Genomic DNA, 27,686 nt, shown 5'->3' with positions numbered 1-27,686 from the left:
ACTCGGTCCCTAATGGGATGATTCTGGTGCGGGCAGCAGATGACAGGACAGTTTTTTGCTCTAACCCCTGATTTCAGCTGGTCTTTCTATTGATTATATTGATCCCTGTCATGATGGCGCACGTCCTGTGAGATCCTCTTTCTCCCTCCCTCGTCGACACAGAGGGAGCAAAACATCCTTACCTTCATCTCAGACATATTTCCAGGATAAAGCCATTTTTACTGAACTTTTCACACTTGCCCCAAAGACGCCGATTGACGTCTTTGACGATTGACAATTGAAGTTAGAATTGTACAAGATTCTGTGAAGTTGCCTGGTGTGCTGGTGTCTCCTGCAATCAACGAGGAATGTGTGTGTGTGTGTGTGTGTGTGTGTGTGTGTCTGTGTCTGTGTGTGTCTGTGTGTGTGTGTGTGTGTGTGTGTGTGTGTGTGTGTGTGTGTGTGTGTGTGTGTGTGTGTGTGTGTGTGTGCACAACTGGAGCACTACCAAGGGCCCCCTTTCCACCAACAAAGAACTGGAAGCTGGAGCCACTGGGGAACACCACACACTCCCTTCACCACCATTCTCCTCACAGCAGTCGGGTCAAAGGTCAGCATTGCATGTGTGTGTCTGTGTGTGTGTGTTTGCAGGCTTCGGGATTGCCTCCAGTTCCCCCACCCTCTCATTGCCATGGCAACAGCAAAGCAGTAGAGCAAGATCAGCAGAGCAACTTCATAGCTTCTCCCTCTGTTTAACACATTATGAAGTGTGTGTGTGTGTGTGTGTGTGTGTGTGTGTGTGTGTGTGTGTGTGTGTGTGTGTGTGTGTGTGTGTGTGTGTGTGTGTGTGTGTGTGTTTGTATGATGCCTGTAGCCAACAGAAAGATATAGGTCAGTCTAGAGACACAGCAGTGGGGCATGAGTGTGGCACTGTAGAGTGTGTTTGTCTGTGTAATTTTACGTCAGTTTCAATTTGTCTGTGTGAGAGAGAGAGACAGAGACAGAGAGAGAGATAGAGAGAGAGATAGAGAGAGAGAGATAGAGAGAGAGAGAGAGAGAGCATGGCAGTCAGCTTTGCAACTGTCATATCATCTCATTTTCACCTCCCCACCCCCCACAGCTGACACATGCAGGGATGGAATAAGATGCTGATTTCGCTCTCAAGGTCAAGGTGTTTGTGTGTGTGTGTGTGTGTGTGTGTGTGTGTGTGTGTGAATTGATTATGGGGCCTGTTTGGCGCCTCCAGCTCTGACTACAGGGAAACTTGATCAGGACGCCACTAAAAATACCCCTTCCTGCCTCTCAGCAGGGGCCCGTGACGTCACATCCTGTCCCCATGAATGAACACTGCGGTCAGTAGGCTGAATATCTCGCCTTCCTGGCTAATTTCCGTCCTTTTCTTAGCACCGTGTGCCACGTCTTTGATCGCAGAGGCAGTGACCAGCTGCAGGGTATTTACCTTAACTTCTCTCGATCTAAAAATCACAGTTTGTAGGAAACTGGCCCACCTACAGATTATTCTCAGCTTATTTTCGTATATCTCAAAGGTACACTGACCATAGATTTTTGACATGGTGGCAGCTAAGCTAGCCATAAGCACAATATTGATATATTATCACCTTACAAAGCTGGTATATCTAACATGTTGGTGAACAGTTACCTGAGCTGTTTTCACGAAATGTTGTGCCAAAAATCGAGTGCAGAATTTGTCTTTCACATATGACAAATGGATAAAGGAGCTTGTCCAAATCAGATGCATTCACACCATATGCGGATGTTTGTGTTCTCACATACAGCTCCACCAGCAAATTTAAGGAAAATGTGCAAACTTAAGTGCATGTGTGCACCCCCCCCGAAACACATGATACCACACCCCATCATTCCAATGTTCCAATGATTATTTTATCATCCAATTTATCAATTAATGAAATGTAGTATTATTATTATTATTATTATTATTATTATTATTATTATTATAAACACTGCATACTGTGCATACACACAAATAATAGTACAGTAGTCAAGTTTAAGTACAAAACCCATGCTAATTTCATGCAACATTACTGTCAGCCATAATACAATATTGTCATTGTTATGTGCTGTTTACGTGATGTTAAAGGAAATATCATGATAGTTCTCCATTCCATTGTATTTTTATAGTGTTTGTGTATCACATATACTGCATATATATTATATCCAATGCTATAAACGTTGGCATAATATAATGCATAGTCTAGTTAAGTGTACATACTGAATCTAGCTTCTTTTTTTTAAATATACAATTTCTCTCTCTTAGTCATTTTAATAATCTGCGAGTTCTTTTTCTGTTTTCTTCCCTCTTAGCGTGTGAGGACATGAGCATGTATGGACAGTATGTCTGTTGTGCAGAATGACTTACCCTCCGCCTCATCACTCTCGAGTCCAAGGGAGCTCTGCTGCGCCACTTACTGGGGAAAGCGGCAAACAACACCAGTCCAGAGCCTCCGCCCACGTATGAATCCATTTCATGGTCACACACCCACAAATCTGTGCTTGGACTTACACATGTGTATCCACAAGGAAAGGACACACACACACACACACACACACACACACACACACACGCACACACACACACAAAGGGGGCTCATGTGTGGGTGAACTGGCAGGTGTTGCTGGTCATTGCTGCCACTTTCCTGTCGTGTCCCCTGGGTCCCTTTCTTCCTCTCCCTCCCTTCTCCCATCCCTTTCTTTCTTTCTCTCTTTCTCTCTCCCTCCTTCTCCGCGTCTCACTCACTTGTTTCCTCTGCTCGCAGCTTTTCATGTCCCTTCCTCTCTCTTCATGGGCAATGAGGAGTTTGGGATGCTAATGACATACCCTCTTGCAACAAAGGGTCAGAGGCCCCCTTACAGAGCCCCTTTGGACACACACACACGCACACACACACACACACACACACACACGCACACACACGCACCCGCACACACACACATGCCGTAAAGCACAAACACCAGCTGTTCTCCTTGGCCTCTTATTACACAGGATCACCTAAAAGATTTAGTTGCTCTGGTTCTTTTCATTTTGCACACACTCTTACATGCATAAAGTGCACACACTCACACACAGACACACTTCTTTAAATAGGCAAGCATAACCTGTCCGAGTTTGATCGGCTCAAAAAACATATTTTTTGATGTTTTTTTGAGTCAAATGTAACAGATTTTTACAGATTTCACTGTAATAATGTTCTTGTTTTTTTCCTCACTGGTTTCAATCTCTCAGTGTGAATAATTGATGACTGGGAAGTGATAATGGAGGAGACCGTGTGTGACAGACACACACCATCTGCTGACACACACATGCACGCACCAAGCTATCACACACACGGGGGGATCATTAACATCTGGCACAGATGGCCATTTAAACACCAGCCACCTTTGTGGGCCACACCAGGGGGGTACACTGTCCGGCCTCATGTACGGACACACGACTGGCATACATACAGTATCAATAAAGATTTTGGCTGCTGCAGCAATTTACTCATTGTTTCTTCAAATCAAGCCTCTACACATCTAACCGATCTCCTCCACTCTCACTCTCTCAGATCCAACGATTCAAATCTGTGACCTTGTGATCGAGTTTTTGAGCCAATGACACCAACATTGTGGAACGCCCTACCTACACCGTTAATGCTGAATCTGTGGAATCATTTTTATAAATATACCCTTTAAGACATACCTGTTTAAACAGGCATTAAGGTGTATGCATACCAGGTCTGTCTTTTTATACACTTTACTGGACTCTGTTTTGTTTTTCAGCGCATGTGCGTGTGTGTATTCTGTTTTTTGGGGGGGGTTTTGTTTGTTTTTTTGTATTATGTAACTCTGTTTTTAGGGCTGCGTATTGGTTAGCACTTTCACCTCACAGCAAGAAGGTCCTGGGTTCGAATCCCGGTTCATTCTTCATGGAGTTTGCATGTTCTCCCCGTGTATGCGTGGGTTCTCTTCGGTTCTCCAGCTTCCTCCCACAGTCCAGAGACATGCAGAATGGGGTTAGGTTCATTGGAGACTCTCAATTGACCGTAGATGTGAATGTGAGAGTGAATGGTTGTTTGTCTCTGTATGTGGCCCTGCGATAGGCTTCCAACCTGTCCAGGGTGAGCCCCACCTCTCGCCCAATACCTCTCGCCCGTGACCCTTAAATGGATAAAGCGGCAGACGATGGATGGATGGAACTCTGTTTTTCACTTTCTTTGGTCCTGTAAGGCAAGTTGTGACTGTGAAAAGTGTTGTATAAATATGACTTCACTGTTAGGAGATCATCTACTGGATCAAAAAGCTTCACTACTTGATTATGCAGAACTTCTGATTAATTTACCTTTCCTATATTAAATGGGCAGTGTGTTGTCTACCACCCATGTGATGCAAAACAAAACTTTGCTGATATGCATTTTCTCATGATACCAGAGCAACTTTCATTTCCCACTATACAGCTCCAAATAAACCCAAATGTGACCTAACTTAACACAAAGGTTGAGTAAGTTTCCAACTCTTTTTTAATTTAAAGTAGATTGCTCTCCGTTCTGCCCCTTCCTGCTGAGGTGCAGAAGTGCATGTGTTGTGAAGGACTGAATTAACCTCCGGCCTCCTTGGTCTTCTGTGTTTTACGCTGTTAAGGTTTTTGTCAGGCAACGAGAGCTGGTGGCTGGTGCGCAGGGCCGAGGCAGGTTCCTGAGCTTGCGTGGTGACTGTGACAAACTGAGGCTGGATTCCAGGTAACCTGAGGTCAGGTTGGTGGATCCTAAACACAGAGATATTGGATCAGTGACGAGGCAACAAAAAAAGAAATCACAAAAGGCAAAATCCCAGATATACAAAGACAGTTGGCCTGGTGTAATACCATGTGTGTGTGTGTGTGTCGGGGGGGGGCTGACAAAACATCAGAGGCACACACACGCCTGTGATCTAACAGGTAGTGAATCCTCTCCCATTTGAATTATAGAAGACACAGAGGCGAGACAATACAAAACCGGACCAAGACCACCACCCGGAGAGACAAGCACAATTTCTGAGGTATGTTTGAGGCCGACGACACGTTACCGACAACACGATTTGAAAAGATTGCGGTGTGAATGCTGGCTGCTGAAAGGCTGACGCTGAACTGACTCGCTGGCTTGAATTTGAACATTCCCTCCATTCGTTTTGATGGAGCCAAAACCGCGGGAAAAGGTTGAATGTTTCGGAAATGAGTTGAACGTTTTTCACGTTTGAATGAAGTTTCTAGGTTGAAAAAATGTGGAAGAAGAAGACGGCCCAAAACAGCAGGCTGAACAATAAGTAGGAAAGGGCAAATTTCGGAAGACATTGTGGTGTGAATGCTGGCTGCTGAAAGGCTGACGCTAAACTGGACTGAATTTGGATGAAGAAGCTGAAGGAGTATGAAGAGTTGGATAAGAGGGGAAATGGGTGGGTCTAATAAGTATGAATGGAATTCAAAAGTTGAACAAAACTCCACGAATGAAGGCTGGGACCATTTTAAGGTTTCAATGAAGTATTAGGGTGAAAATATGAATGATAAGACATGAAAACTGCTTGGGAGATGTATGAAAATGTCCAACTTCTGTGTTGGAGTGTGTTTGTGTCAAGCTGCAGTGAAAGGTCGCCATGGTGATAGCAACATTCCTTTTCTCTGACTACCTGCTTAAAATGTTGGCATTATGCAATAGTTGGTTGGCACGTGGAGGACCTTTAGTGCCAAAAGTGTCTGTGTGTTTGCTTTCATGGTCAGAAATCCCCACGTTAAAAATGATGTATGAAGAGTGAAAATTGTGGGGATGAGAGCGAGTTGAGGAGAAATTTACGAGTTCTGTTTCCAGACTTTAGTGCAAATTTCATCATGATGCAAATGTGATGTCATCCCCGTAGATGCAATGATCAAAGGATCAACGGCGCACACACTCCTGTGATCTGGTCGCGTACAGGTAGTGAGTCCTCTCAGAATCCCATTTGAATTACAGCAGACACAGAGGCCAGACGCTGAGAACAAGACCACCACCCGGAAAGACAAGCACAAGCTCCTGAGGTATGTTTGAGGCCGACAACACGATTAGAATGAGCTCGTCTGGGATTTGAAAGTTGAATGATGCCTTGAATGTCTGAAAGATGTGCAACATTTTAAGGGTTGAATGGAGTTTGTAGCTGAAAGTATGAATGAGTAGATAAGAATAAGAATCGAAAACAATGCATGCAAAGTGTGGAAATGTGGTCATTTTTTATTATTCCCTCCATTCATTTCAATGGAGCAAAAACCAAGGGAAATGTTGAATATTTCGAAAAAGCATGACTGTATTGAAAAAGTTGAATACAAGTCAAAATTATATCAAAATTATGCAAATGTGACGTCATCCCTTTCGATGCAATGATCAAAGGATCAAAGGCGCACACACTCCTGTGATCTTGTCGCATATAACAGGTAGAGAATCCTCTCAGAATCCTATTTGAATTATAGCAGAGGCGAGACACTGAGTTACTTGACCCCATTTGAAAATACAAACCCAGACCGAGACCAACACCTGTGAAGACGAGCACTATTTCTGAGGTATGTCTGAGGCCAGCAACACCATTAGAATGAGCTCATCTGGGATTTGAAAGTTGAATGAGGCCTTGAATGTCTGAAAGATGTGCAACATTTTGAGGAATGGAGTTTATAGCTGAAAGTACGAATGAGTAGATAAGAATTGAAAATGCATGAAGTGTGAAAATGTGTCAATTTTGAACATTCTGTCCAATCATTTCAATGGAGTGAAAATTGCAGGAAAAGTTGAATATAAGTATGACAGTTATGAAATGGTTGAATACAACCCAGAATGTCTTTATTGAGCTGAACACTTTGATGTTACTAAGTTAAAAATGTGGAAGGAGAAGAGGGCGAAAAAACTGTCCGAAAAAATTATATTTAAAGCTGCAAGCAGCAATGATCGGGCCCTTGCACATATGCGCACGTCGGGTGTGCCGCGGATTTCACTTCCTGTGTCCACTATGTGGCGCTGGAGAGCACCCAGTAATTCTACGTCATGGGGCAGAGTGCACCACGTAAATTTCATGTAAATCGGATGAAGTTTGTCACAAGTCTGAAATGATAAAAACTAAAATCAAATCTAAAAATGCATTATGATGCAGTTGTGATATCATCCCCGTCGATGCAATGATCAAAGGATCAAAGGCACACACTCCTGTGATCTTGTCGCATATAACAGGTAGTGAATCCTCTCACACACTCCTGTGATCTGTGCTCACTCTCATAAGAGAATATGAGCTGTGAACGTTCCGCCACACACACACACACACACACACACACCCATGTTTACGTGAGAAGGGCTGAAAGCATTCACTTCACACACAGTTGAATATTTTGAAAAGACTGAATGGAATTTGAAGGTTGAATGAAACCTTGAACGTCTGAAAGATGGGCAACATTTTAAATGGAGTTTGTAGCTGAAAGTATGGATGAGTAGATAAGAATTGAAAATGCATGTGGGAATTTGTCAATTTCAAACAGTCCCTCCATTCATTTCAACGGAGCAAAACCCAGTTATGAATACAAGTTGAATACAATGTCCTAACTGAGTTGATCGTCTTACTTTTGAATGAAGTTTTCTAGGTTGAAAAATGGAAGGAGAAATGGGGCCAATGTTGAGGTGGATCTGTAGTCAACCTGCAAGGCAGGTATAGAACACGTCACTTCCTGTTCCCAGCAGGTGGCGCTGTGACGCTCGGTCAATAATGACATGTATGTGTTGAGGGCGAGGCTGAGAAGTTTGGGTCTGATCGGATCATGTACCTTCGATTACGAGCAACTTCCTTATTCACGGCAGTGAGGAAGTGATATGTCTTCACTGCAGATGTGGGGATTTTTTATTAAAAAGTCATCTAATTCAAACATTATTTGGTTACCAACACACACTTCCTTGACTTGGTGTTAGATGAAGCCTGCAACCACCCTTCATACAAAACCTCTAAGTGTAAACATGAGACAGGGCGTTTTTGTTTTTTTTATGTACAGTTTTTTTACTGGTTGCCTGGCAACACATCCTGGCCATGAAATTATTTAGATTTACACATTTTTTCTTAAAACATTTTAAACAAAGAAGATATCACTGTCGCAAGTGAATCAGTGAGGTGGATTGTGTTTCCTTTGGACAGAGCATGGCTAACTGTTCCCCTCTGTTTCCAGTCTTTGTGCTAAGCTAAGTTTCCAATCAGGTCACCAAAGAAATGAATAAAAAGTCCTATATTGTGAGTCATTAGTGCAGACTCATATATAGCAGTGACATGGAAGAACTATTGTGTATATATACGTTCCCCTTACACATAGTGATACACTGAGGGGGAGGATAGTGGCCAGGGAATTTTCCCACTGCCAAGTTTTGGTTTTAATAATTTCTGCAAACGGCAGAAATCCCCAGCAAACTACCCCTCTTCTAAAATTAAATAAATGTGCTTTTTAGGATTTCTTACCACACGCCAGAATGTCACATAATGGTATATAATATATGTCAGCAAGTCACCACCTTGTACATGGTGATATGTTGTGAAATTAGGTCAGTCTATGTAGATGGAATTAAAGCCAGGACACATAATCAACATGTTCCTCTTCCTCTCTACAACAATGTGGTCTTTTCACACACACACACACACACACACACACACAGATACAAATGAACCACAGATACAAGCAAATTCTTCTACATGGAAAAAAAAAGATATTTCATCATGACTAACCTAGTTTTCCATGTGTTACCAAAGAAACAAGACTGGGACTGTTGCTTTCTTTGTACTGTGTCACACACACACACACACACACACACACACACACACACACACACACACACACACACACACACAAACTGTGTCTCAGAGTGTCTCCTATCCCTTATGTAACAGCTGGGTAGTAGGTTCCAGGTTATCAGCTTACAATCAGATGAGCCAAAAGAGGCGGAACTCCCCCTCTCACTATCCCCCCATCTCGCTTTCTTCTTCTCCCAATTTTTTCTTCTTTATTATCTTTCTATTGTACCATCAGCCTTTTGTACGTAAAGGAAGGCAAGAGAGTGAATTCGACTGTTTTGCGAGACGGAGAAAGAGAGAGGCGAAGTACGTACAGAGCGACTGAATGAGGGATTTATGGCAGGTTTGTGACCCCTCTTAGAAGTCTCCTTAAAAGGCAATGCAGTCCAGGTGATTACCTGCAGCCCTCAACCAATGACTGTGCAGCGAGTTATCTACCTGCAAAATTCCAACCAGCCTCACCCTAGGGCTGCAACACACACTGAGCACTTTTATATCAGAGGTCTTTGTGCAGGGACGGAGGGCAATAGCTGCAACTTAAGGTTTCATGACAACGAAATGTACAATGACAATATAGGGATTCTAGTCTTCTGATAGAGGAACTTTTACAGTTGCTTACACTGGGTGTCTTCCCTGCACATCAGCGAGACAGAGACAGCTACCATTGTGTATTTTGGTTGTGCGGAGCCTAACTACACAACAGTGCGCCGGTCCATGCGTTTGTGTGAGTGTGTGCACAGGTTATGCAACGGTGCAAGGAAAATACTGTGCCTCTTGACCTACATTTCAGAGTCTGACTGCGTCCTACCGCTTAGGGAATCCCACATGATTGGCCGTCACGCATTTACACAAACGCACAAAAATGCACTCTCCCTATTGCTTGCGCTTCCTTCTCTTCTAACTTCGTCCCTGCTCGTCTCCTCTTCCTACAAGAGATACCTCGAGCCCGTTCTTTAAAAACAGCTGCATCCACTTAAAACCCCATGACAGGAAGTGAATATGTGCACACAGTGAGGAGGGGAAACGGGAGTGAAACTAGGCCACGGCTTTTTTTGCAAATGGTCAGAGTAAAAAATGCAGAAGGAGAATAGGCAGAGATGGCGCAGTTAACTGCCAAACATCCCAAAGTCAGAGTAGATGAATGGATGGAAGGCAGAGCATCCGATAGAAAATGAGTAAAAAGGGGAGTAAAGTGGAGAAATCGAATCTACTCTTCATCTCCCGCTGTTTGCTCTGGGATGTGTGTGTCGGCTGTGTGGTCGGGTACTAAAGGCTCTGGCATGGTGAGGGAGGAGGAGCAGGATGGTGGGTGATGATGGGAAAGGGCAGGCCTGAGTCAGAAGGATCCTGGATGTTTCTGAGGGTTAATGCTGAGTCAACAAGAGTCTACGGCCGTGCGAGATATCTACGCGCGGGCGGAGTCAGACGCGACAGAGCCTTAATTCATAGTTGTTGAGACATTTCACTCTCTGAAGGAGTGGTCAGGGCACCACCAGAGTCTGTAGGCCTCATCCTCTGGGCACCATGGATGTCTGCAGAATCAACCCATGTAGTTGATTGTTCATCAAAGTGGTAGAGTCGTGCTGATGGCTTAGCTAAAACCAAAAAATGATGCAGCTCTGAACAAAATTCTCAACTCAGGAAATTCTAAAATTACACTGAAAGGGGAAGTCGTCATGCTGTTGGTCCAGTCTGGAAAGAAAAGAAAAAACAGAAATGGTATGCTGATGACAGCTGAACTGCCCCAAATGTCCCGATGACTAACACGCACACACTGACAGTGCAACAGATAGAAGGAAAGACGGTTCATACAGTTTCAGTTTGCCCAGATATGGCTTCCCCTGCCGATGCCAGGGACTGAGCTGGTGTCGCGGTGGTGTCCGCGTCTGTACCTGTCAGTTGTTAACCTTATATGGTCGACACAGTGAACATAGAGGAAGTGCCGTTCTGCGTGCAGCGACAACAAAAAAAAAGTGACAACCTTGTGGTTTCAGTAGACGTTTGGCAGCTGTAGGAGGCAGCACAGAGCAGCACAGGCTGCGGCCCACACAGCCGCTTCGGCTTTAGGAAGTGGTTGAGGTGATGATTGTCATTTCTACACACACACAACTACTCGGCAATGTTTCACGCTTCACCACCGGACAGGGCTATCAAATAGTACAACGCAAATTAGACTCATTGATTTTGGTGAAATTCCTGTAATTTAATAGTTCAAAGACACACCTCTGATTTCACACCTGCGTGACTGACTAACACACACACACACACACACACACACACACACACACACAAAGGCACACTCACATCCTCCTGCAGTTTCCAATTTTTGAAACATCATTGGAAGAGAAGTGAAATCTCTCAAGCTGTGAATTCCCCTATATAGTCACAAACAAATGCGTGCGCGCGCGCACACACACACACACACACACACACACACACACACACACACACACACACACACACACACACAGGAAGGCACATGCACACTTCAAAAAGACTCAAAAAGACACATACAAGAAACATAATTGGAAGGTGCTTGCCGATACAAGCCCACACCCACACACACAAAGACAGACACACACACACACACATTATTTCACAGTCCTTTGGGGGTGAAGCTGATTTCCTTGAGACGGCATCCCATGTGACCCGTCTTGCATTCCTCGGATTGTTGTCATGTGACAAACTTAAAGATCTCCTTTTATGGATGTCAGTGTTAACAGGAGGATGTGGCCTCGCTAATACACACCCAAGTCAACAAACAGACACACACAAAGGAAGAATGCACATAAATACACACTAAAACACCTCACACCCTGCTGGCAACTCAAACACAAACAAATTCACAGAGAAAGATTAAAACGGTGAAGGAGTTGTGAAAATGAGAGTGGCGGCGATGTCATCCTCCCATAAGTCGCCTGACAGGTACACTTGGCTCCGACAGCCTGCGAGTGTCGGACCAACTGTTGTAACAGCCGAAAGAGTTTCACTTTTAAACTAACGCCATTGATACAACTCTGCTGTCCCTGCGGTTATGAAGCTATATGTTAATATATGTTAATATGCTGAGAGCATGAATGTCACAGATGGACACACTCTGTTCCAGTTATGGCACCACAATGTTTCATAACAGTGATTCATTTGACAATGTTCCTGTCAGGTCTCTGCCTTTGTTAAGGTTATTTGCACAGTTTATTGGTTTATGATTAGAACCAGGTTCCACTGTGAAATGAAATATCTGGAGGTCATTAGTTCTCTGAAAGCAACACCCAACTCTCCCTTGGAGTTCGTGGTGGCAGGAGACAGGTTAGCTCATCCTTCCTCCCGAGTTGTTCCCATGCCAGATGAGTTCTGGTTCTCACCCCCCCCCCCCCCCCCCCCCCCCCCCCCCCCCCATCCTTGGTGCTGGGTGTGCGTGGAACTCCTCCACAGGGAAACGTCTTAATCAACTAACAAAAGTTTAGGGCGGGAAGGCAAGAAACCTTTATTTAATGACCCAAGGGCATACAAATTATACACACTTGAGTGTACAAAAAATTGAAATCTGCTCATAAGAGCTCCACCGTAAGCAGATATTTGATTTTCACCTTGTCTGCAGTGGTAATTATGGCCATGCATGGTAATTATAGGCTTTTTAATTTGCCTTTGTCATACTGATGCATTAAGGAAGTAAGAGGCTGCAGCCACTGCAGGAGCCTTCCCCGTCTGTATGAGCCACTTTGTGGCTACTTCTTCCACGTTCATCCATCTGCGGATTTTGAGCAATTTCTCAGAAAATCCCCCGCAAGTTAAAGCAAGTCTGAGGGCTCGCAGATGGACAGAGAGCTCTCCCAGGAATGTCTCACGCTGACACATTACATCATTCTGTACTGTATCTGCAGCACGATAACACCATGTACTGCTGCTGCAGAGCGCCCGGAGGACTTTGTCCCCGACCCTTGGCTGTGAAGTAAAGCTACTCTGCTGCACTAAGCCGAAAAGATCGCTGCCATGAGCGATTAAGAGGCTTCCAGTCACACTTTTTACCCACAGCGGGCATTACCAATGAGTCCACACACGTTTCTGTGTGTGCTAGTGTGCTAATGGGGGAAGGATGCAGAGTCGGGGGGGGAGAGAGAGAGGAGGAAAACAATGAGGAGAGGAGAGGAAAAGAGTGGAGGATGAATGAGACTTGTGTAGAGCAAAAGGAGAGCAGAGGATTGTGTCAAATGTGCAGGGACAGCGTGTTAAAAATGGAAAGGAAACGATGGAGAAGCATTGAAGGAAAGGTGTGGCAGTTTTTTTTGTTTTTTTATGAAGTCTCTGCTGCCGGTCTCCTATAGCCGGCTCGCTACTTCCTCTTTGCCCCATTTCCTGCCTCTGCTGCTGCCTATGCCCTTATATGGCAGCCGTCGGCAGCCAATCAGAGTGGGCCAGGCAGCTCATTCAAACGGCGAGTGTATGAGAAGAGAAGGGTGGGAACTGCAAACAGCAATGAACAGCACCGCACCATACAAAACAATATAGCCCAGTAGCACACACACACACACACACACACGCACACAATCTGCCTACTGGCTTGAAACAAAAAAAGAGGTTACAATACAACAAAGCAAAGCAACGCATGCAAACTTCACTCAGCAGTTCAGGGGCACTGGGTGCATTCTGCAACAGCACATTAATAAAGTTGTTCTTTGGTGGCAAACAGATAGGGTGGGCTTGGTTACTATGCAGAGGAGAGGAGAGGAGAGGAGAGAAGAGGAGAGGAGATAGATTTCTAGAGCTGAGAGGAGGATTTGGACCGAGGTATGACTCGGCACCCTGCTGAAAATCCTGTTTATGTGCTTATCTCTAATGTTTTGACTCCTGACTTCATAGTTGAATAAAGAAAACATGAAGAAAAAAGGATAAAAAATAACAGATTAAAAAGAATGAGCAAATAGGAGAGACAGGCTTTAAGGTTATGTAAGGAATGCACAAACAGAGCCGATTGCCATGAGGACTGCAGACCAAAGTACATGGGCGTGTGTAGGTGGCTGACCTCCCTCGCTGCACCGTCGAGGGGGCAGCAGAGGAATAAGGATAATCAGGAAGTAAGGGCAGCCAGTCGACGGGCTCGCCGTTCCCAGACGAGCCAAACGAAAAGCTGGCTGCATGACAAGTGAGCCAATCAGAGAGGAGGAGCCCTCCCACCGGACAGAGACAGATGGCAGAGGATAGATAAGCCTCCCTAGGTTGTCCACCATGCAGGGGTTGAATAAGGAGTGTGCATGTGTGTGTGCATGTTCGCATGTGCGTTTCTGCATGTGTGTTTAATTAGATACAGTGATAGACAGTGCTTTTTACCCTGACTAAGCAGTAAAGGTAGAGATTAACTTCACATGTTAATTGCACTTTGCATAACTCCATGCAAAAAGATGTATTGTTAAAAGTAAAGTAAAGTAAGGCTAAGTTCCCTTTTACTCATGGAACCATGAATGCATGCGTGTCTTTACAGGCACAGGTCGTATACATCGTGAACACATGTTCTGACCTGTCCATTAATGTACAGAGGAGACACCTGCATTACACCTCACAGCCTTAAAAGGCTCCTCGGTCTCCAGCTTGGACCAATAGGAGGCCAGAACAACAGAGAGCAATGAGGTTGGTGCACAGGAAGGAGAAGAGCGAGAAGAAGTTAGGACAGTGGGTGTGTGTTCATGAGGAACAGAAGAAGAAAAAAAATTCTGAGAAGCCCCTCAGCCTCGAGCACCGCATGTGGTTATTACATCAGTCCAGTCATTACAGAGAAGCTCCCTTTGTCTAGCAAAAAGAGTCTGGAAACTGGGTTAAACACTTCAAGCCCTTGATCAGACAATCACAATTTCCAAAGTGCATGTTCTCCAGGGCAGCATTTGGACTTTGCTCGATTATTAGCTGAAGACCTTTCACATTTGTTTGTGGCCTTCGCTGACAATTCACACTTGTATTCAGAGCTCCGCGCAAGTAGCTGGAGAGAAACCATCATGCGACACAGATTTCACAAGAGGAAGTGCCTGTAAAAAGAGAAAAGAAAAAAAGTATGCCTGTAAAACACAAGCTCACAAGTAAGTGCTTTGTAATCTGAATCATGGATCAACGCGCCATGCACACAAAAACGCTTAACACAGGAGTTTTATATATTTGTAAGTTCAAAAAATTATATATGATGCTCATGATACCATGGTGGGGCGTGGCCACTAGACTGTGTGTGTGGGGGGGTAAGAAGTGTGTGTGGGGGGTGGGGGGAGGTTAAAACGAAGGATCCATTTGGGCCGTAAATGGGAAGCTAATCCAATCGGAGCACAAACAGGCCAGCTGGCAGACAAGACACACACACAGCTGGTAACTGGCCCTGCCTTGGAGTCAGACTTATCACCACGGTGACCTATGGATCAATGACGCTGCAGACAACCAATCTATTGGCTGTATCAGGTGGGGGGGGAAGAGGAAGGAGGGAGGGAGGGAGGGGGTGAGGGACGAGTGGGTGAATTGGGCTTCCCTTTCTGAAACGATGACCACTCACAGATGGCTAAACAATTGGTTAGCCGGTCACTTTTCAACGGGCTGCAAAGACGAGGGTGAAAGAAGGGATGGAAATGGCTCCTTAGCAAGATGGGGGGATGGATGAATGGAGAAAGAAAGAAAGCTGCTGACTGACAAAACTTTGAGTTACTGCATTGGAAGCAAAAGTTTGACATTTAAGTACACTTGTTCGCTTTGTGCAATTAGATGAGCTGATAAATGTTAAGAATAATACCACTCCTTTGTCTGTGTGGTACATGTGAAACTATATTGGTGAATGTAAGTTATGATATAAAGTGCTTGGAGTGGCTGGCGCATATAGAATGCTCAGTGGGCAGTTTTTGTTTGTTCTTTGGACAGGGTCCGGCTTGGTGGTTGCCCTTGTTTTCAGTCTTTGTGATCAGCTAACCATCTGCTGACTCTACGGTACCTCAGCTTTTGTACTGTTTTACATGAACGCGGTATCAATCTTCTCATCGGCCATCCGCAAGAAACAGAATAAGTACAAGTGTCTTAACTATTCCTTTAAGCATCGTAGATGTTAGGCCAGAAGAGAAAAACCCCAACGTTGCTGCATTCAGTTCGACCTGGCTTGTTCGCACGTGCTGTTACACATTGCAGTGAAGCAATACTTAAAACTTCTTGAGGATGACAACTGTGATGCCTCGCCGAGATGACATATCTCGTCTTCTTCCTCTTCTCTCATCTCCCTATTTTCATCTCACCCTTATTGTTTTCCAGCCCACTTTGATGTCCACATTTCCAGGCCTTAGCTTTCAACCTCACTTAAGGCTAATTGCAACTAATGTTTCTTGTATTGAACTGTAGTCTTGGTGTCTCGCAGTGTGTGTGTGTGTGTGTGTGTATGTGTGTGTGGTAAGTACAGATTGCGGGTAAGTCTCCAGGAAATGAATGCAAGTCTAAGTTATGTCCCAAAAAATGTCCACTATGACAACATGTTTGTTTGTGTGTGTTGTTATAATCGATACAGTATTCATGTCCACCCTCTGTGGTCGGTTTCACACAGTGGCAACAGCCGTTTCATGGTTCCTCTTCCTTCCCCTGCCCAAATTATGGCCACATACACCAAAATGAACTTGATTTTTATCCACCGCTGCTCATATGTACACAAAACACAGAATTCTCTTTATGATAAGAGTGGAAGAAAAGAGCAAGAAGAGGAGGCACTAGAAAAGTAGACGGAGGCCAGGGGAAGAGGCGGTGGCGGAGTGAATTTGTCAATGATGGCCTTCTAAGGTCGAGAGCGAAAAAAGAGAAACTTGCGGCATCTTTTCTCATTAGAGGAACAGGAAGCCATGGAGGGATGGGTGTAGTAACGCAGGGAGGGGCGACGCTGCGGAACAGACTGTTGCTTCTGTGGCCCTGCCCCTGGCTGGCTGGCCGGTTGCCTTATTTGAAGAGAAAAACCCTGAGCGGGTGACGTAGCACGAGGGCGTCACAACCGCTTCAATTCACCAGTAAACATTGAGACTACACAGGCACACATGCATGCTCGGAGGCACACACATGTGAATTCTTTGTATGGCTGGCTGTGTGTGTGTATGTGTGTGTGTGTATGTGTGTGTGCGCGTGCGCGTCTGTGTGTGTGTGTGTGTTTTTTGTGTGTGTGTGTGTGTGTGTGTGTGTGTGTGTCTCGGCCATTAAAATGGGACACTGTTTCTTACAGCTGAGTACACTGGGTGGTGATATGTCAGCAAAGTGTCAAGTGTGTTGTCTGACCCTCACACACACACTCAGACACGTGTGTGCACTCACTGAGCTCTGACCTACTCGTACACACATACCTCCTCTGTCATCATATCGGTTGGTTATGATTCGCTGCTGTCATTTAAGGTTCTTTGACCTTTGAATCACACACACACACACACACACACGTGTTACAGTGTTCACTGGGTTACATATCGACTCATCACATGGCCATGGTGATTCCTGACTTGCAGCAGGATGAAGGCAAAACATTAATGTGATCCTGTCATCTAGGCTGCTCATACGATATGAATCCAAGCTTCGCCAGGCGCAGAATACTTTACAGTTATTTTCTGTCGCTCCCTAACTCCCTGCATCTAAAGAGCAGATTTAAGCTCAGAGCTAGCTCTTGTTGTTGTTGTTGTCGTCAAAGTGCCACTCAGCTTGACAAGTTGTCTATTTAGACAACTCATAATCAATTTATACAACATCTCAAATGCATGTGTATAGACTTGTCTGGAGGAGAAATCCAGACAAAAAATCATTTGGTAGCTTTATGGCACTAAGGAACTTGGCAGCAAGGGCCAGCTCAAGAAAGTCTGTTATTTGTTGGCACCCAGGACATAAATAAACACAAACACACGCTGTTATGGTACATGAGAGGAGTCTTTCCAGGACAGTATTCCAAGCACTTGGCCAGTAGAAATTCCCACTGATGAGTGTTGACAACACACCACTTAACCAGAGTCCTCTCTGACTGACAACTGATTTTAACGCAATGATACGAAAACAAATTTTCACACACATTTTCGCACACACACTGCCTTGAGGCTGGATTAAACATTCCCCAGCCCAATCCCTTTTTGTGCCATTACAGCGTTAACCCGGCGAAACCCTCCTCTCAGCTAGTTTCTGTTCAAATATAACAGCCTCACCTGGACCCACCTTCACTTCAAACCCACATCACATGAATCCATCATGATCCCCAACAAAACAAATGTGTCTGAACGCACTGGTTTCCAGCTGACATGGGTCAGAAAGCCAACTGGGTGTGAGATCTGACCATTAACAACGGGATTTAAGGCCTGTAAATCAATAAGTGCACTGTGTAGACCTTTGATCATCTGGAGCGCTCCTACTTCCATCGGTAAACCCTCTGACAGCGCCCGTGTGAGTCTTTCACAAGAACTGAGACTCTGACTCAACATTGACGAATCGACAGGTCCAGATCAGATTGTTCCCTTTTGTTAAATGTTTTTCCTCTGAATAACAGTTTTAGTTTTGGCCTAGACCTCAGAAAAATGTGTTTGAAGTAAAAATGTGCCCCTAGACCCAGAACCAGTGAAAGGCCCCTGTTTCACACTGGAGAGTTGTAGCTATTACAAGGGTCATATGAGGCATGTGGAGAGGACGATAATGTCCTTTTTAAAGCCAATTTAACAGCATGAATGAGGACAAGGAAGAGAAAACAAAGTCTCAAAAAAAGGATTTGATACAAGTAAGAGAGGAAAGGGGAAGTGGTAAAGGAGGAAGAGAAGAAGTTGCTGCATGTCTCAGCGGCCACAGTTACAGCTTTGAGTGGTACAAAGGCCGTCCAGCCGTTATGCTAACACACACACTTGTGGTTTAGGAGCACAAAATGAATAAAAGTGTATGCCTGGGGTTATATATTAAGTAGATGAGAGGAATGTGGCGGGTAGGGGAGAGAGTGGAGGTAAAGAAGGGGGAAATGAGAATTAAATTCACAGGTGAAAGGAGAAAATGGAGCATCCGGTGTAAATATTGTTGAATCAGGAATGGAAAAATTTAAACTATGACGCAGGCGCAAGGATTAAAGGCCCTGAGATTTCAGTCTGAGGATGTGTCAGATGGGCCTCGTCCGTTAGGATATGAATGAGGCAGCAGAGAAATGTTGGCCTTTACACCCATAACAGTGTCATGTGCGTCTGCGTTGTAACTGATAAAGGTCAATAAGAGTGGTAAAAACTGGCACCTCCTGCTTCATAGTGATCAAAATGTACAATGGAAGTGGAGCCCACATGAATGGAAGGAAACAGCGACATAAAACCACCACTCATCATGTATTTTTGATGATATTTCGGGGGTAATTTCCACAAGGTGCATGGTTTAAGTGGTATGTAAGCACCATTTAACTCTGAACGTATTGACGCGCCACTTCCCCTGTGGGCGCAGCACACCTTCGGAAAATTCTTGTCTCAGGTAGAGACAGAGAGAAGGGGAGACTTGGGGTGGAGCCCAAGACCATGTGGCCAAAAGACCACAGATACTTGATCGATGCATGAACATTAACGGCAAGCATTTGCAGTATGGACAAGAAGTGTCCCACATACAATAGATGGCCGGTCCCCAGTCTGTGGCCGGGCGGCTGCGTGTTGTGCTGTGTTATGTTGTGTGTCATGTGTTTGACCTGGCCGCCGATGCAGGTCAGCGACTCCCACCGAGCATACAGCTGCTTTTCACAGTGGACAGCAATATCAGCGTCGCCCTGCACTCTGTATTGTCTGGCATATCTAATAGTGTCATGAATCTGAGCGAGGGATGAGGGCAGCCTTGAGATAATAAAAAAAAAGAAGTCTAGGGCCTTTGCAGCTTTCACAGGGAGGAGTCCTTGGTGCTGAGCTCCTGCAGTTATATGATTATGTGCTATCCCACCGTTAAGAGCAGGTGCAGGGGAGATACTTTCACGTTTATTGAAAGTTTCGACGTAATTCAACCTGCATATAAAACACTATATGAAGAGATTAGGCTTTCTAGGCCTCACAACATCAATCCCCTCGCCTTTTATTCTCTCCGATCCTTTGCTATTATCGCCTCCCCTCTCCCCTCGCTCGCTCGCTCCCCTCGCATCGCGAGCGCCCAGTGCACCACAGTGTGTGTGTGCACGCGACGTGCCCCAGTGTGTGACGCCGGGCCAATCAGAGGGCGCCATTCCGAAAGTTTACCTTTTATGGCTCGAGCCGGGCAGCTGACGCAGTATAAAAGCGCGCGCCCACAAGCAGCACATTCACTCTGAGCGCCGTCACACACACAGCTTGTGCGGGATATCATTTGCCTGGAACCGATTCCCTTAAAGCGAAAAGCCCCCCCACCCAAAAGGTAAGGAGACCGAATCCGACCGAAACGTTTGTAGTTTTAGAACAACATTCGCCGAGTGGGCGGAGAGTGACTTTGTTTCTGTGTGGCGTTTGAATGTGAAATGTGTTTTAGTTTTTTAAATTGAAAAGATGGAAGATGACCACGAGGCTCTTTGTCCTGCCACACGCCAACTGAATCGCTAATTAACTCTTCGACATTTGAAAAAGTTAATCATAAGACACCAGTGTAATTTTCATGTCGTTTTTTGTCCTATGAGGCAGCGATGACTCGGGACACCGTTATTCTTGTACTGCGGCTCACAGGTGCTTTTGGATGTAGCCGGCTTATGGTTCATTGTGCCTCGCGGTCCTAACTGGGCTTTTTCAGCTGTAGTCGTGTAACATTTTTTGCACCGTTCCAGTTCCGGTTCGTCCCTCTTCCCCCCGACGGGACAGCTCGAAGGAGACGTTTGACTGTCGGTGGTCTAGACCCCGGCTGCTCCCTTTGTGCGCCCGATGCGGCGGGGTGTGACCTACTTTAGCACACTAGCCTAGCCACACCAGGCTAACACCGCCCTTCACACTTGCAACAGTGGGCGGTTTTAATCAAGATATATATATATGTATAGTTTTTCGTCGGCACTTGTGTACACTTCCTGTGCCTGTTTAATTGTACATTATCTGAAACATTAGAATACTTTTTTTTCCCCCTAATAGTACATAATCAAGAACAGGACGGCCTGCAAAACGTTTTAATTGAAATAACTGTCTGGTGAAATGGTCTTGGCATGAATCCCGTATTGCCAATTGAAACACGAGGAAATTGCGAATGACTAATCACCTCCTTTCAGTAAAGGCGTGGCTTTCAGGAAGTGGAGCATCAGTCAAGGGCTTGTGATCCATTCATTAATGAACACGAGTACATTACGCAACTGGATTTCTTTCAACAGTCAGTGTCCCCCCCTTTATTATCTTTTGGCTTTTACAAGTTGCTAAAACTATTCGATTGTTGGTAATGGCGCCTGCAGTCGTGTCAGGTGGCCAGTGTCTGATTAATGGAGTGGCGGAGGATGGCGATGACGCAGTGAGTCTGAAGCAAAAGGCTTCTGACGGCCGCCAAAACCTTTATGATTGAGCAACAGCTTCGATGGGATAAAAAGGAGGGGGTGGGGGCATTAGTGAACCGGAGGGAGTGGTCGCGCGGCGCCGGGTCTCGTCTCGAACGTTCCGTTATTCTCGCCGTGCTCTGCCGCTCTGGCCGCGCGCCATGGCGCCGGTAGCCGCAAGCTGCTCAAAACCGAACCATGTCCTTATATGGTAATAACAGAATGCAGCGCCACTTCCTTTTGTCTGGCGCGGTCGGAATGTGGCGCGCGGGCGCCACCCAACGGTCGATCTGGTGAACTGCAAGATCGGCGAGTTGCAAACAGGAAGTGAGAGTCGGGCGTCGTCGGCGCTGCCGCGAGGTGGACTCGGGACTTTATATAAAGAGTGTTAACGTTTTTGTTGTTGTTGTTGTTTATTCCCTCTGTAGTTCAGCCATGGAAGATGAAATCGCCGCACTGGTTGTTGACAACGGATCCGGTATGTGCAAAGCCGGATTCGCCGGAGACGACGCCCCTCGTGCTGTCTTCCCTTCTATCGTCGGTCGCCCCAGGCATCAGGTGAGTGAGCCCACAGCATGAAGACGAACTCCTGATTCAAATAACACATAGATTTAATTATCTGCGACTTAAAATTATTTTAAAATGTATTTACTCAAATGCAAATTTCCTTAAGACTTGAGTAAATTAGTCTAATGTTATAGCGTCATCAATGGTAGTGTTGTTTGCTAGTATTTGTGAATTAGACCCTTTTAAACTTTTTTTTTTTCATGTTTTCTCCTCCAGGGAGTGATGGTGGGTATGGGCCAGAAGGACAGCTACGTAGGTGATGAAGCCCAGAGCAAGAGGGGTATCCTGACCCTGAAGTACCCCATCGAGCACGGTATTGTGACCAACTGGGATGACATGGAGAAGATCTGGCATCATACCTTCTACAATGAGCTGAGAGTTGCCCCCGAGGAGCATCCAGTCCTGCTCACAGAGGCCCCCCTGAACCCCAAAGCCAACAGGGAGAAGATGACCCAGGTACACACCCACACTTTTGCACACATAGCATTTTTAGTTTAGTACATAATGAGAATTCAAACCCTAGTTGCCTTTTCCTCCTGTTTCCTCTTCCATTCTCACTTGCTCCTTCCTCCCCCTCTCCTCCAGGACCTTTCCTCTATAAGATGATCTATCATCAACAGGTCTCTCTTGACTGTGTGCCTTATCTGCACTTTTGTCTAATGTACATCTGAGCCAGTAGATCGAATAGGCATCTGACATGCACAAGTGTGAAGGAATGTTGACTTTCTCCACGTTTTCTACTAACTTCAGTCTGAGCCTCACACTATTGCATGTAGTGGGTGCAGTGGCCACAAAAGATAAATAACATTTCTGTGATTGGATAATAATAATAATAATGATGATGTTCTCCTCCCCTTACAGATCATGTTTGAGACCTTCAACACCCCCGCCATGTACGTTGCCATCCAAGCTGTGCTGTCCCTGTATGCCTCTGGTCGTACCACTGGTATCGTCATGGACTCCGGTGATGGTGTGACCCACACAGTGCCCATCTATGAGGGTTACGCCCTGCCCCATGCCATCCTGCGTCTGGACTTGGCTGGCCGCGACCTCACAGACTACCTCATGAAGATCCTGACAGAGCGTGGCTACTCCTTCACCACCACTGCTGAGAGGGAAATCGTGCGTGACATCAAGGAGAAGCTGTGCTACGTCGCCCTGGACTTCGAGCAGGAGATGGGCACCGCTGCCTCCTCCTCCTCCCTGGAGAAGAGCTATGAGCTGCCCGACGGACAGGTCATCACCATTGGCAATGAGAGGTTCCGTTGCCCAGAGGCCCTCTTCCAGCCTTCCTTCCTCGGTAGGTTTCCCAACTTAAGCCGAACATGCATTACATGATTAAGAAAAACTTTTTGCCTTTATTCTGCTCTTCCATTTGTTAATTTTTCTAATCTGCCTTAAGGTATGGAGTCCTGCGGAATCCACGAGACCACCTACAACAGCATCATGAAGTGTGACGTCGACATCCGTAAGGACCTGTACGCCAACACCGTGCTGTCTGGAGGTACCACCATGTACCCCGGCATCGCCGACAGGATGCAGAAGGAGATCACAGCCCTGGCCCCATCCACCATGAAGATCAAGGTGAGCTGACTTGTTGCAGATTAGCATGTTGCCGCTTGCTTAAGTAAATGCACATTTGAACGAGCTTTGGTAACCTAATGGTTTTGTCTCTTTGCAGATCATTGCCCCACCAGAGCGTAAATACTCTGTCTGGATCGGAGGCTCCATCCTGGCTTCCCTGTCCACCTTCCAGCAGATGTGGATCAGCAAGCAGGAGTACGATGAGTCCGGCCCCTCCATCGTCCACCGCAAATGCTTCTAAACAGACTGTTCCTCCTCCCCTCCCCAACCAAACGCCCAACAACTTTAGCTCTGTGCAAAACAACCACACCACACATTTCTCATACACACTCAGGCGCAGAGCCTAGATGACCAACTCATTGGCATGGCTTCAGTTATTTTTGGCGCTTGACTCAGGATTTTAAAACTGGAACGATGGAGACAGTAATGTTTGGCTAGGTTTAAAAAAGAAAAACACCCCAGGGTTCTGCAGTTGCATCTGGGGACTTAAAAAAATGTACATTTGTTTTTCTTTTGTTTTTTTTCAAGTCATTCCAAATGTTTGTTAACTGCATTGTTCAGACACATGGTTCCAAATGTTAACTGCATTGTTCAGACACGTATTCGCCTCTGTGAAGGCTGCCCAGTGGTTGGCGCATACTTAAACATGGTTGTAGTATCGCTTGTATGTAAATTATGTCTGGGGTTTTTTGTACTTTCAGCCTTAAAAATATCTTGGTCCTGTTAATTTTCTTGTTTTTTGTTATGCAAAAACCCAATCGTGACCTCTTCTTCCCCCTGTTGGAGGTTTCATCCCCGGGGTGGTGGGGCAAGGGGTCTCAAAGTGATGGGGTAACATGGGGTGCCAGACCGGTGGGGCCAACCTGTACACTGACGAAACAATCCCAATAAAGTGCACATGTGTTCCGACATGAAGTTTGACTCTTGTCTTATCTTTTTGAAATAATGTTTAGGCTCCTGAAATCAGTGACGCTCTGACTCAAATAACAGTTGAGCATGAAAGGATGTGGTTAAAATGGGGAAATGGCTTCATTTTGTTGAGATTCTTTAGTGTTCGAGAGAATCGGTTGCGCAGCAGGAAGAGTTATAAGTTGACTGGTTCCTGGTCAAGATCTCATGTTTTAAATCTACATTTAAGATTAACCATTTTCTGTAACTTGCCTTGTAGAAAACTTGAGTGACCCACATACCTGACAAAACCTTAACATACTCAAGTGTTTATAATATTTTTGCTCTCAGTGTAAAGTAAGATGCTGTGCTAACGTCTGCATTTTGGTGCACTACTCCCAAGGGACAGTCATTTATTTTTCGCTCCTAACAAACCTGTGGTCAACCTCGTCACCGTGAAAGATGTGAATTTCACAGGCCACTGCAGTTATGGAGTGCTAAACAGTTGCATCATTTTGACTGAGAAATTAATCACAAGTTGACTTGTAAAAAGTTATCTAGTATAGAGACTCTTCCAGGCAGTAATTTGGGTGTTTCATAAACAAGACAGCCAACCCCTGCAGCACTTCATAGCACTTAATATTACACTTTTACAGTCAAACTGCATGACAAACTCCAGTTTAGCTGAAAAAAAATTGCTGTGTCATGACTCGAAGTGTGCTTCCCACCTGGGAGGCAGTCAGAAATGTAGCTGTAAATTTACACATGGACAAATTACATAATATTTTATAAAGTACAGGTACTGTATCGGGAATCAATAGATTTCCAATTCAGGCAGCAGATACACAAACTGAGTGGTTTTTCGATGCTTGGTCACAACGGCGTCATCGTGTTTCTCCTGAATTGTGCCACAATGTTGAGAAAGTCTTTGATTGCTATCCTCTGGCGTCTTGTCATGACATGAGATTCGTGATCATGCTCTTGTTTTGCAGGATCATGAGATCACAGGATGTCTATTAGCTGGAGACGACCACAAAGACTTTTTTTTATGGTCATGCATCTCCACTTTCTATAACTGACCCATGTTTCAGTGTTCTTGATCTTTGCTCTGACTTGTAGTCACAGCTCGACTCCAAGAGTGTCTGATATCATAAACCCAACTTTGAACTTACAGCAGTTGCACAGTTCGGACAGGAGATGGCGGTGGAGGCCTGTCTTAAATTTTTTATTGGAAGGGAGATGCGATTCCCTCCTGTATCCATATGCCACCCCTTCAGTCATCCCTACATCTCAGAACATGAATTCACGTTAAAACTTCTGCAGGGGCTTGATCTGAGGCCATGTCTTTTATGATGATTTGTGTATTGTGTGGGAAAGTCTGTCGTAAGATGCATTTGATTTTAATGACTTAAGTACAGTGAATATGGACATGGGGGAGTGTAGGAGACAGGGCTGTATGCTTTATCCAGCAGTAAAGGACCATGGATAAAGGTTGGAGCTTGCCATTAATGCTGATTTCTTTATTTTTCATTATCCAGGTTTCCTAGAATGATGGAAATAGATTCCACAACACATTTCCTGTCCACATCTGAAAACAGATCTCCACATTTGCATATATTGCAGAGATGAAAGAGGATGAGATTGATGGTGCTGCCCCACCTTCATGTTCTATGCATCATATCCTGTTTCTGCGTATGACACCACCAGATCCGGTAATAATCACGGTCACGCTGAGTCCATTAGTGCGGATGTCCCACTTTCCTACAATATGCTAGACCGTCATGTATGGTGATGCTGGAGGGCTGTGTGCACATGCATGCTGAAGCGTGTGTTTTTGCACAGATATGAATTCATATATGCATCCATTAGGTCGCCCTGCATACGGACTCCCAGCTGCATGCATACACACACGGAAATTCAAGTGTGTCTGGTATTGGAAATGTATTCCATCTCACTGCAGCGCCCCCACCCCCCCACCCCTTCTGTGATTCTGCTGAGACTGCTTCCCTCTGATATCCTTTTACTGCCACGCCAGCAAAACACTCACTGCCAGGGAAACAATGTGTGAGTGTGTGCTGTACTGTACTGTACTCGTGAGTGAGTGCACCCATACTCCACTTTCTTTGCTTGTCGAGGGTTATCGTGAACATCTGTGTGTGTACATGTGTGTGTGTGTGTGTGTGTGTGTGTGTTTGTGTGTTTTCTGTGAGCAGGTGTTTGTGAATGAGCCACACTCCAGCTACTCGGTTCAATAATGTCTGTGACGGCACAGCGTACGCCCCTGAAAGAGGGGAACGCAGAGGGGGACCGATTTGTCAGAAAAGGAGGCTCACCATGTTCCCCCCCTTCACTACAGCAGTGACGCTTCCCAGCAGCTCCATCGGTGGGGTCACTGACCCGCCCTGCGTTTCTCCCCTTCCTCCAACAGATGGGGCTGCTGGGCTACATGTGTTTGTTTTGGGCATGTAAAGTAGGTGAAAGGCAAATAGAAGGCTACTACAGTTGACAGAAGGAGGCCAGTGCAGAAAAATGGATCATATTCAAATACAGTAGCTCATCTTTTTTGCAGGCCTTAGAGTGATTTGCATTCTACTGAGGGTGACATGTTGACCGAGGGTAACCGCACCCACCCCCACTGCACACATTATTGCAGTGGACATCATTTTTTGTTTGATTGACCATCTGCAGGTACAAGGCGCTGACAAAGAAGAGGCTATTAAAACTGGTCACTTGTTTCTGTAGTATATTATTTCTTGCCCCGTGTTTAACATGTCTCCGAAAAATCGAATGTATCCTGTTCACAGCAGAAAAACGTCAAGTGTCAAGAGCGTAAAGAGTACAGGGTGGGAGGCCCCTGCTTCTCTTGAGGTTTCAGTGGCCCTGACACATCACCGCTGCACTTCTACTCAGCTGGATATGCGTCTGTTGTATCAATGTTTCCTTACGGCTTTGGCGAGGCTGAAAATGAATGAATTCAGTAACTGCTCGACTAGAGCACAGCGGCACCAAGAACCCACACCCCTGCACATTGCAAGTTTACTCAAGCTCCCCTCACATGCACAGTTGACAGCCCCCAATCCCTCCCCCATCCCCCATCATGGTTTGGAGCAGTGGCAGATGGGAATCTCTTCTCGGTTTGACTTCATCTCGGGACCATTTTCCATAAATACGCATTTTTATCTGGATTTCAGGCAAATCAAACTCAAAACCACAGTTCTTTGACTGTGTCTTCACGATTTCTCTGACATCCCTTTATGTTAATATAACAGACATTGGGAATTTGAACTACTACGCCTGAATTTGATTTGCATGTGTTGGTAGATCAGTGCTCCCGTAGCAATAAGCTACTGTGATGTATGATAAGCACATGTATGACTGTATATGTGTTTTGCATGGAATGCATCTGACTTCA

At 45.3% G+C, this 27,686-nt stretch overlaps 1 protein-coding gene across 3 annotated transcripts; it reads left to right on the top strand.

The window, feature by feature from the left end:
* Window positions 1-5,972: 5,972 nt before the first annotated feature.
* On the top strand, window positions 5,973-24,301 carry actb2 (actin, beta 2). Of its 3 annotated transcripts, none has more exons than XM_035614477.2 (6): window positions 5,973-6,040; window positions 21,664-21,793; window positions 22,019-22,258; window positions 22,664-23,102; window positions 23,205-23,386; window positions 23,484-24,301. In XM_035614477.2, the coding sequence occupies exons 2-6, from the start codon at window positions 21,671-21,673 to the stop codon at window positions 23,625-23,627; spliced, it is 1,128 nt and encodes a 375-aa protein (XP_035470370.1). In that variant the 5' UTR covers window positions 5,973-6,040; window positions 21,664-21,670; the 3' UTR covers window positions 23,628-24,301. The 3 variants fall into 3 exon arrangements, with proteins under 3 accessions (XP_035470370.1, XP_035470372.1, XP_035470369.1); XM_035614479.1 differs by lacking the exon at window positions 5,973-6,040 and adding an exon at window positions 6,533-6,556; XM_035614476.1 differs by lacking the exon at window positions 5,973-6,040 and adding an exon at window positions 19,995-20,151.
* The last annotated feature ends 3,385 nt before the right edge of the window (window positions 24,302-27,686 follow it).

The sequence above is a fragment of the Scophthalmus maximus genome, chromosome 17 (assembly GCF_022379125.1).
Source record: "Scophthalmus maximus strain ysfricsl-2021 chromosome 17, ASM2237912v1, whole genome shotgun sequence".
NCBI classification, from domain to species: Eukaryota; Metazoa; Chordata; class Actinopteri; order Pleuronectiformes; family Scophthalmidae; genus Scophthalmus; species Scophthalmus maximus.
The sequence above is the reverse complement of the archived record's forward strand: the minus strand, read 5'-3'. Positions and strand labels throughout refer to the sequence as shown.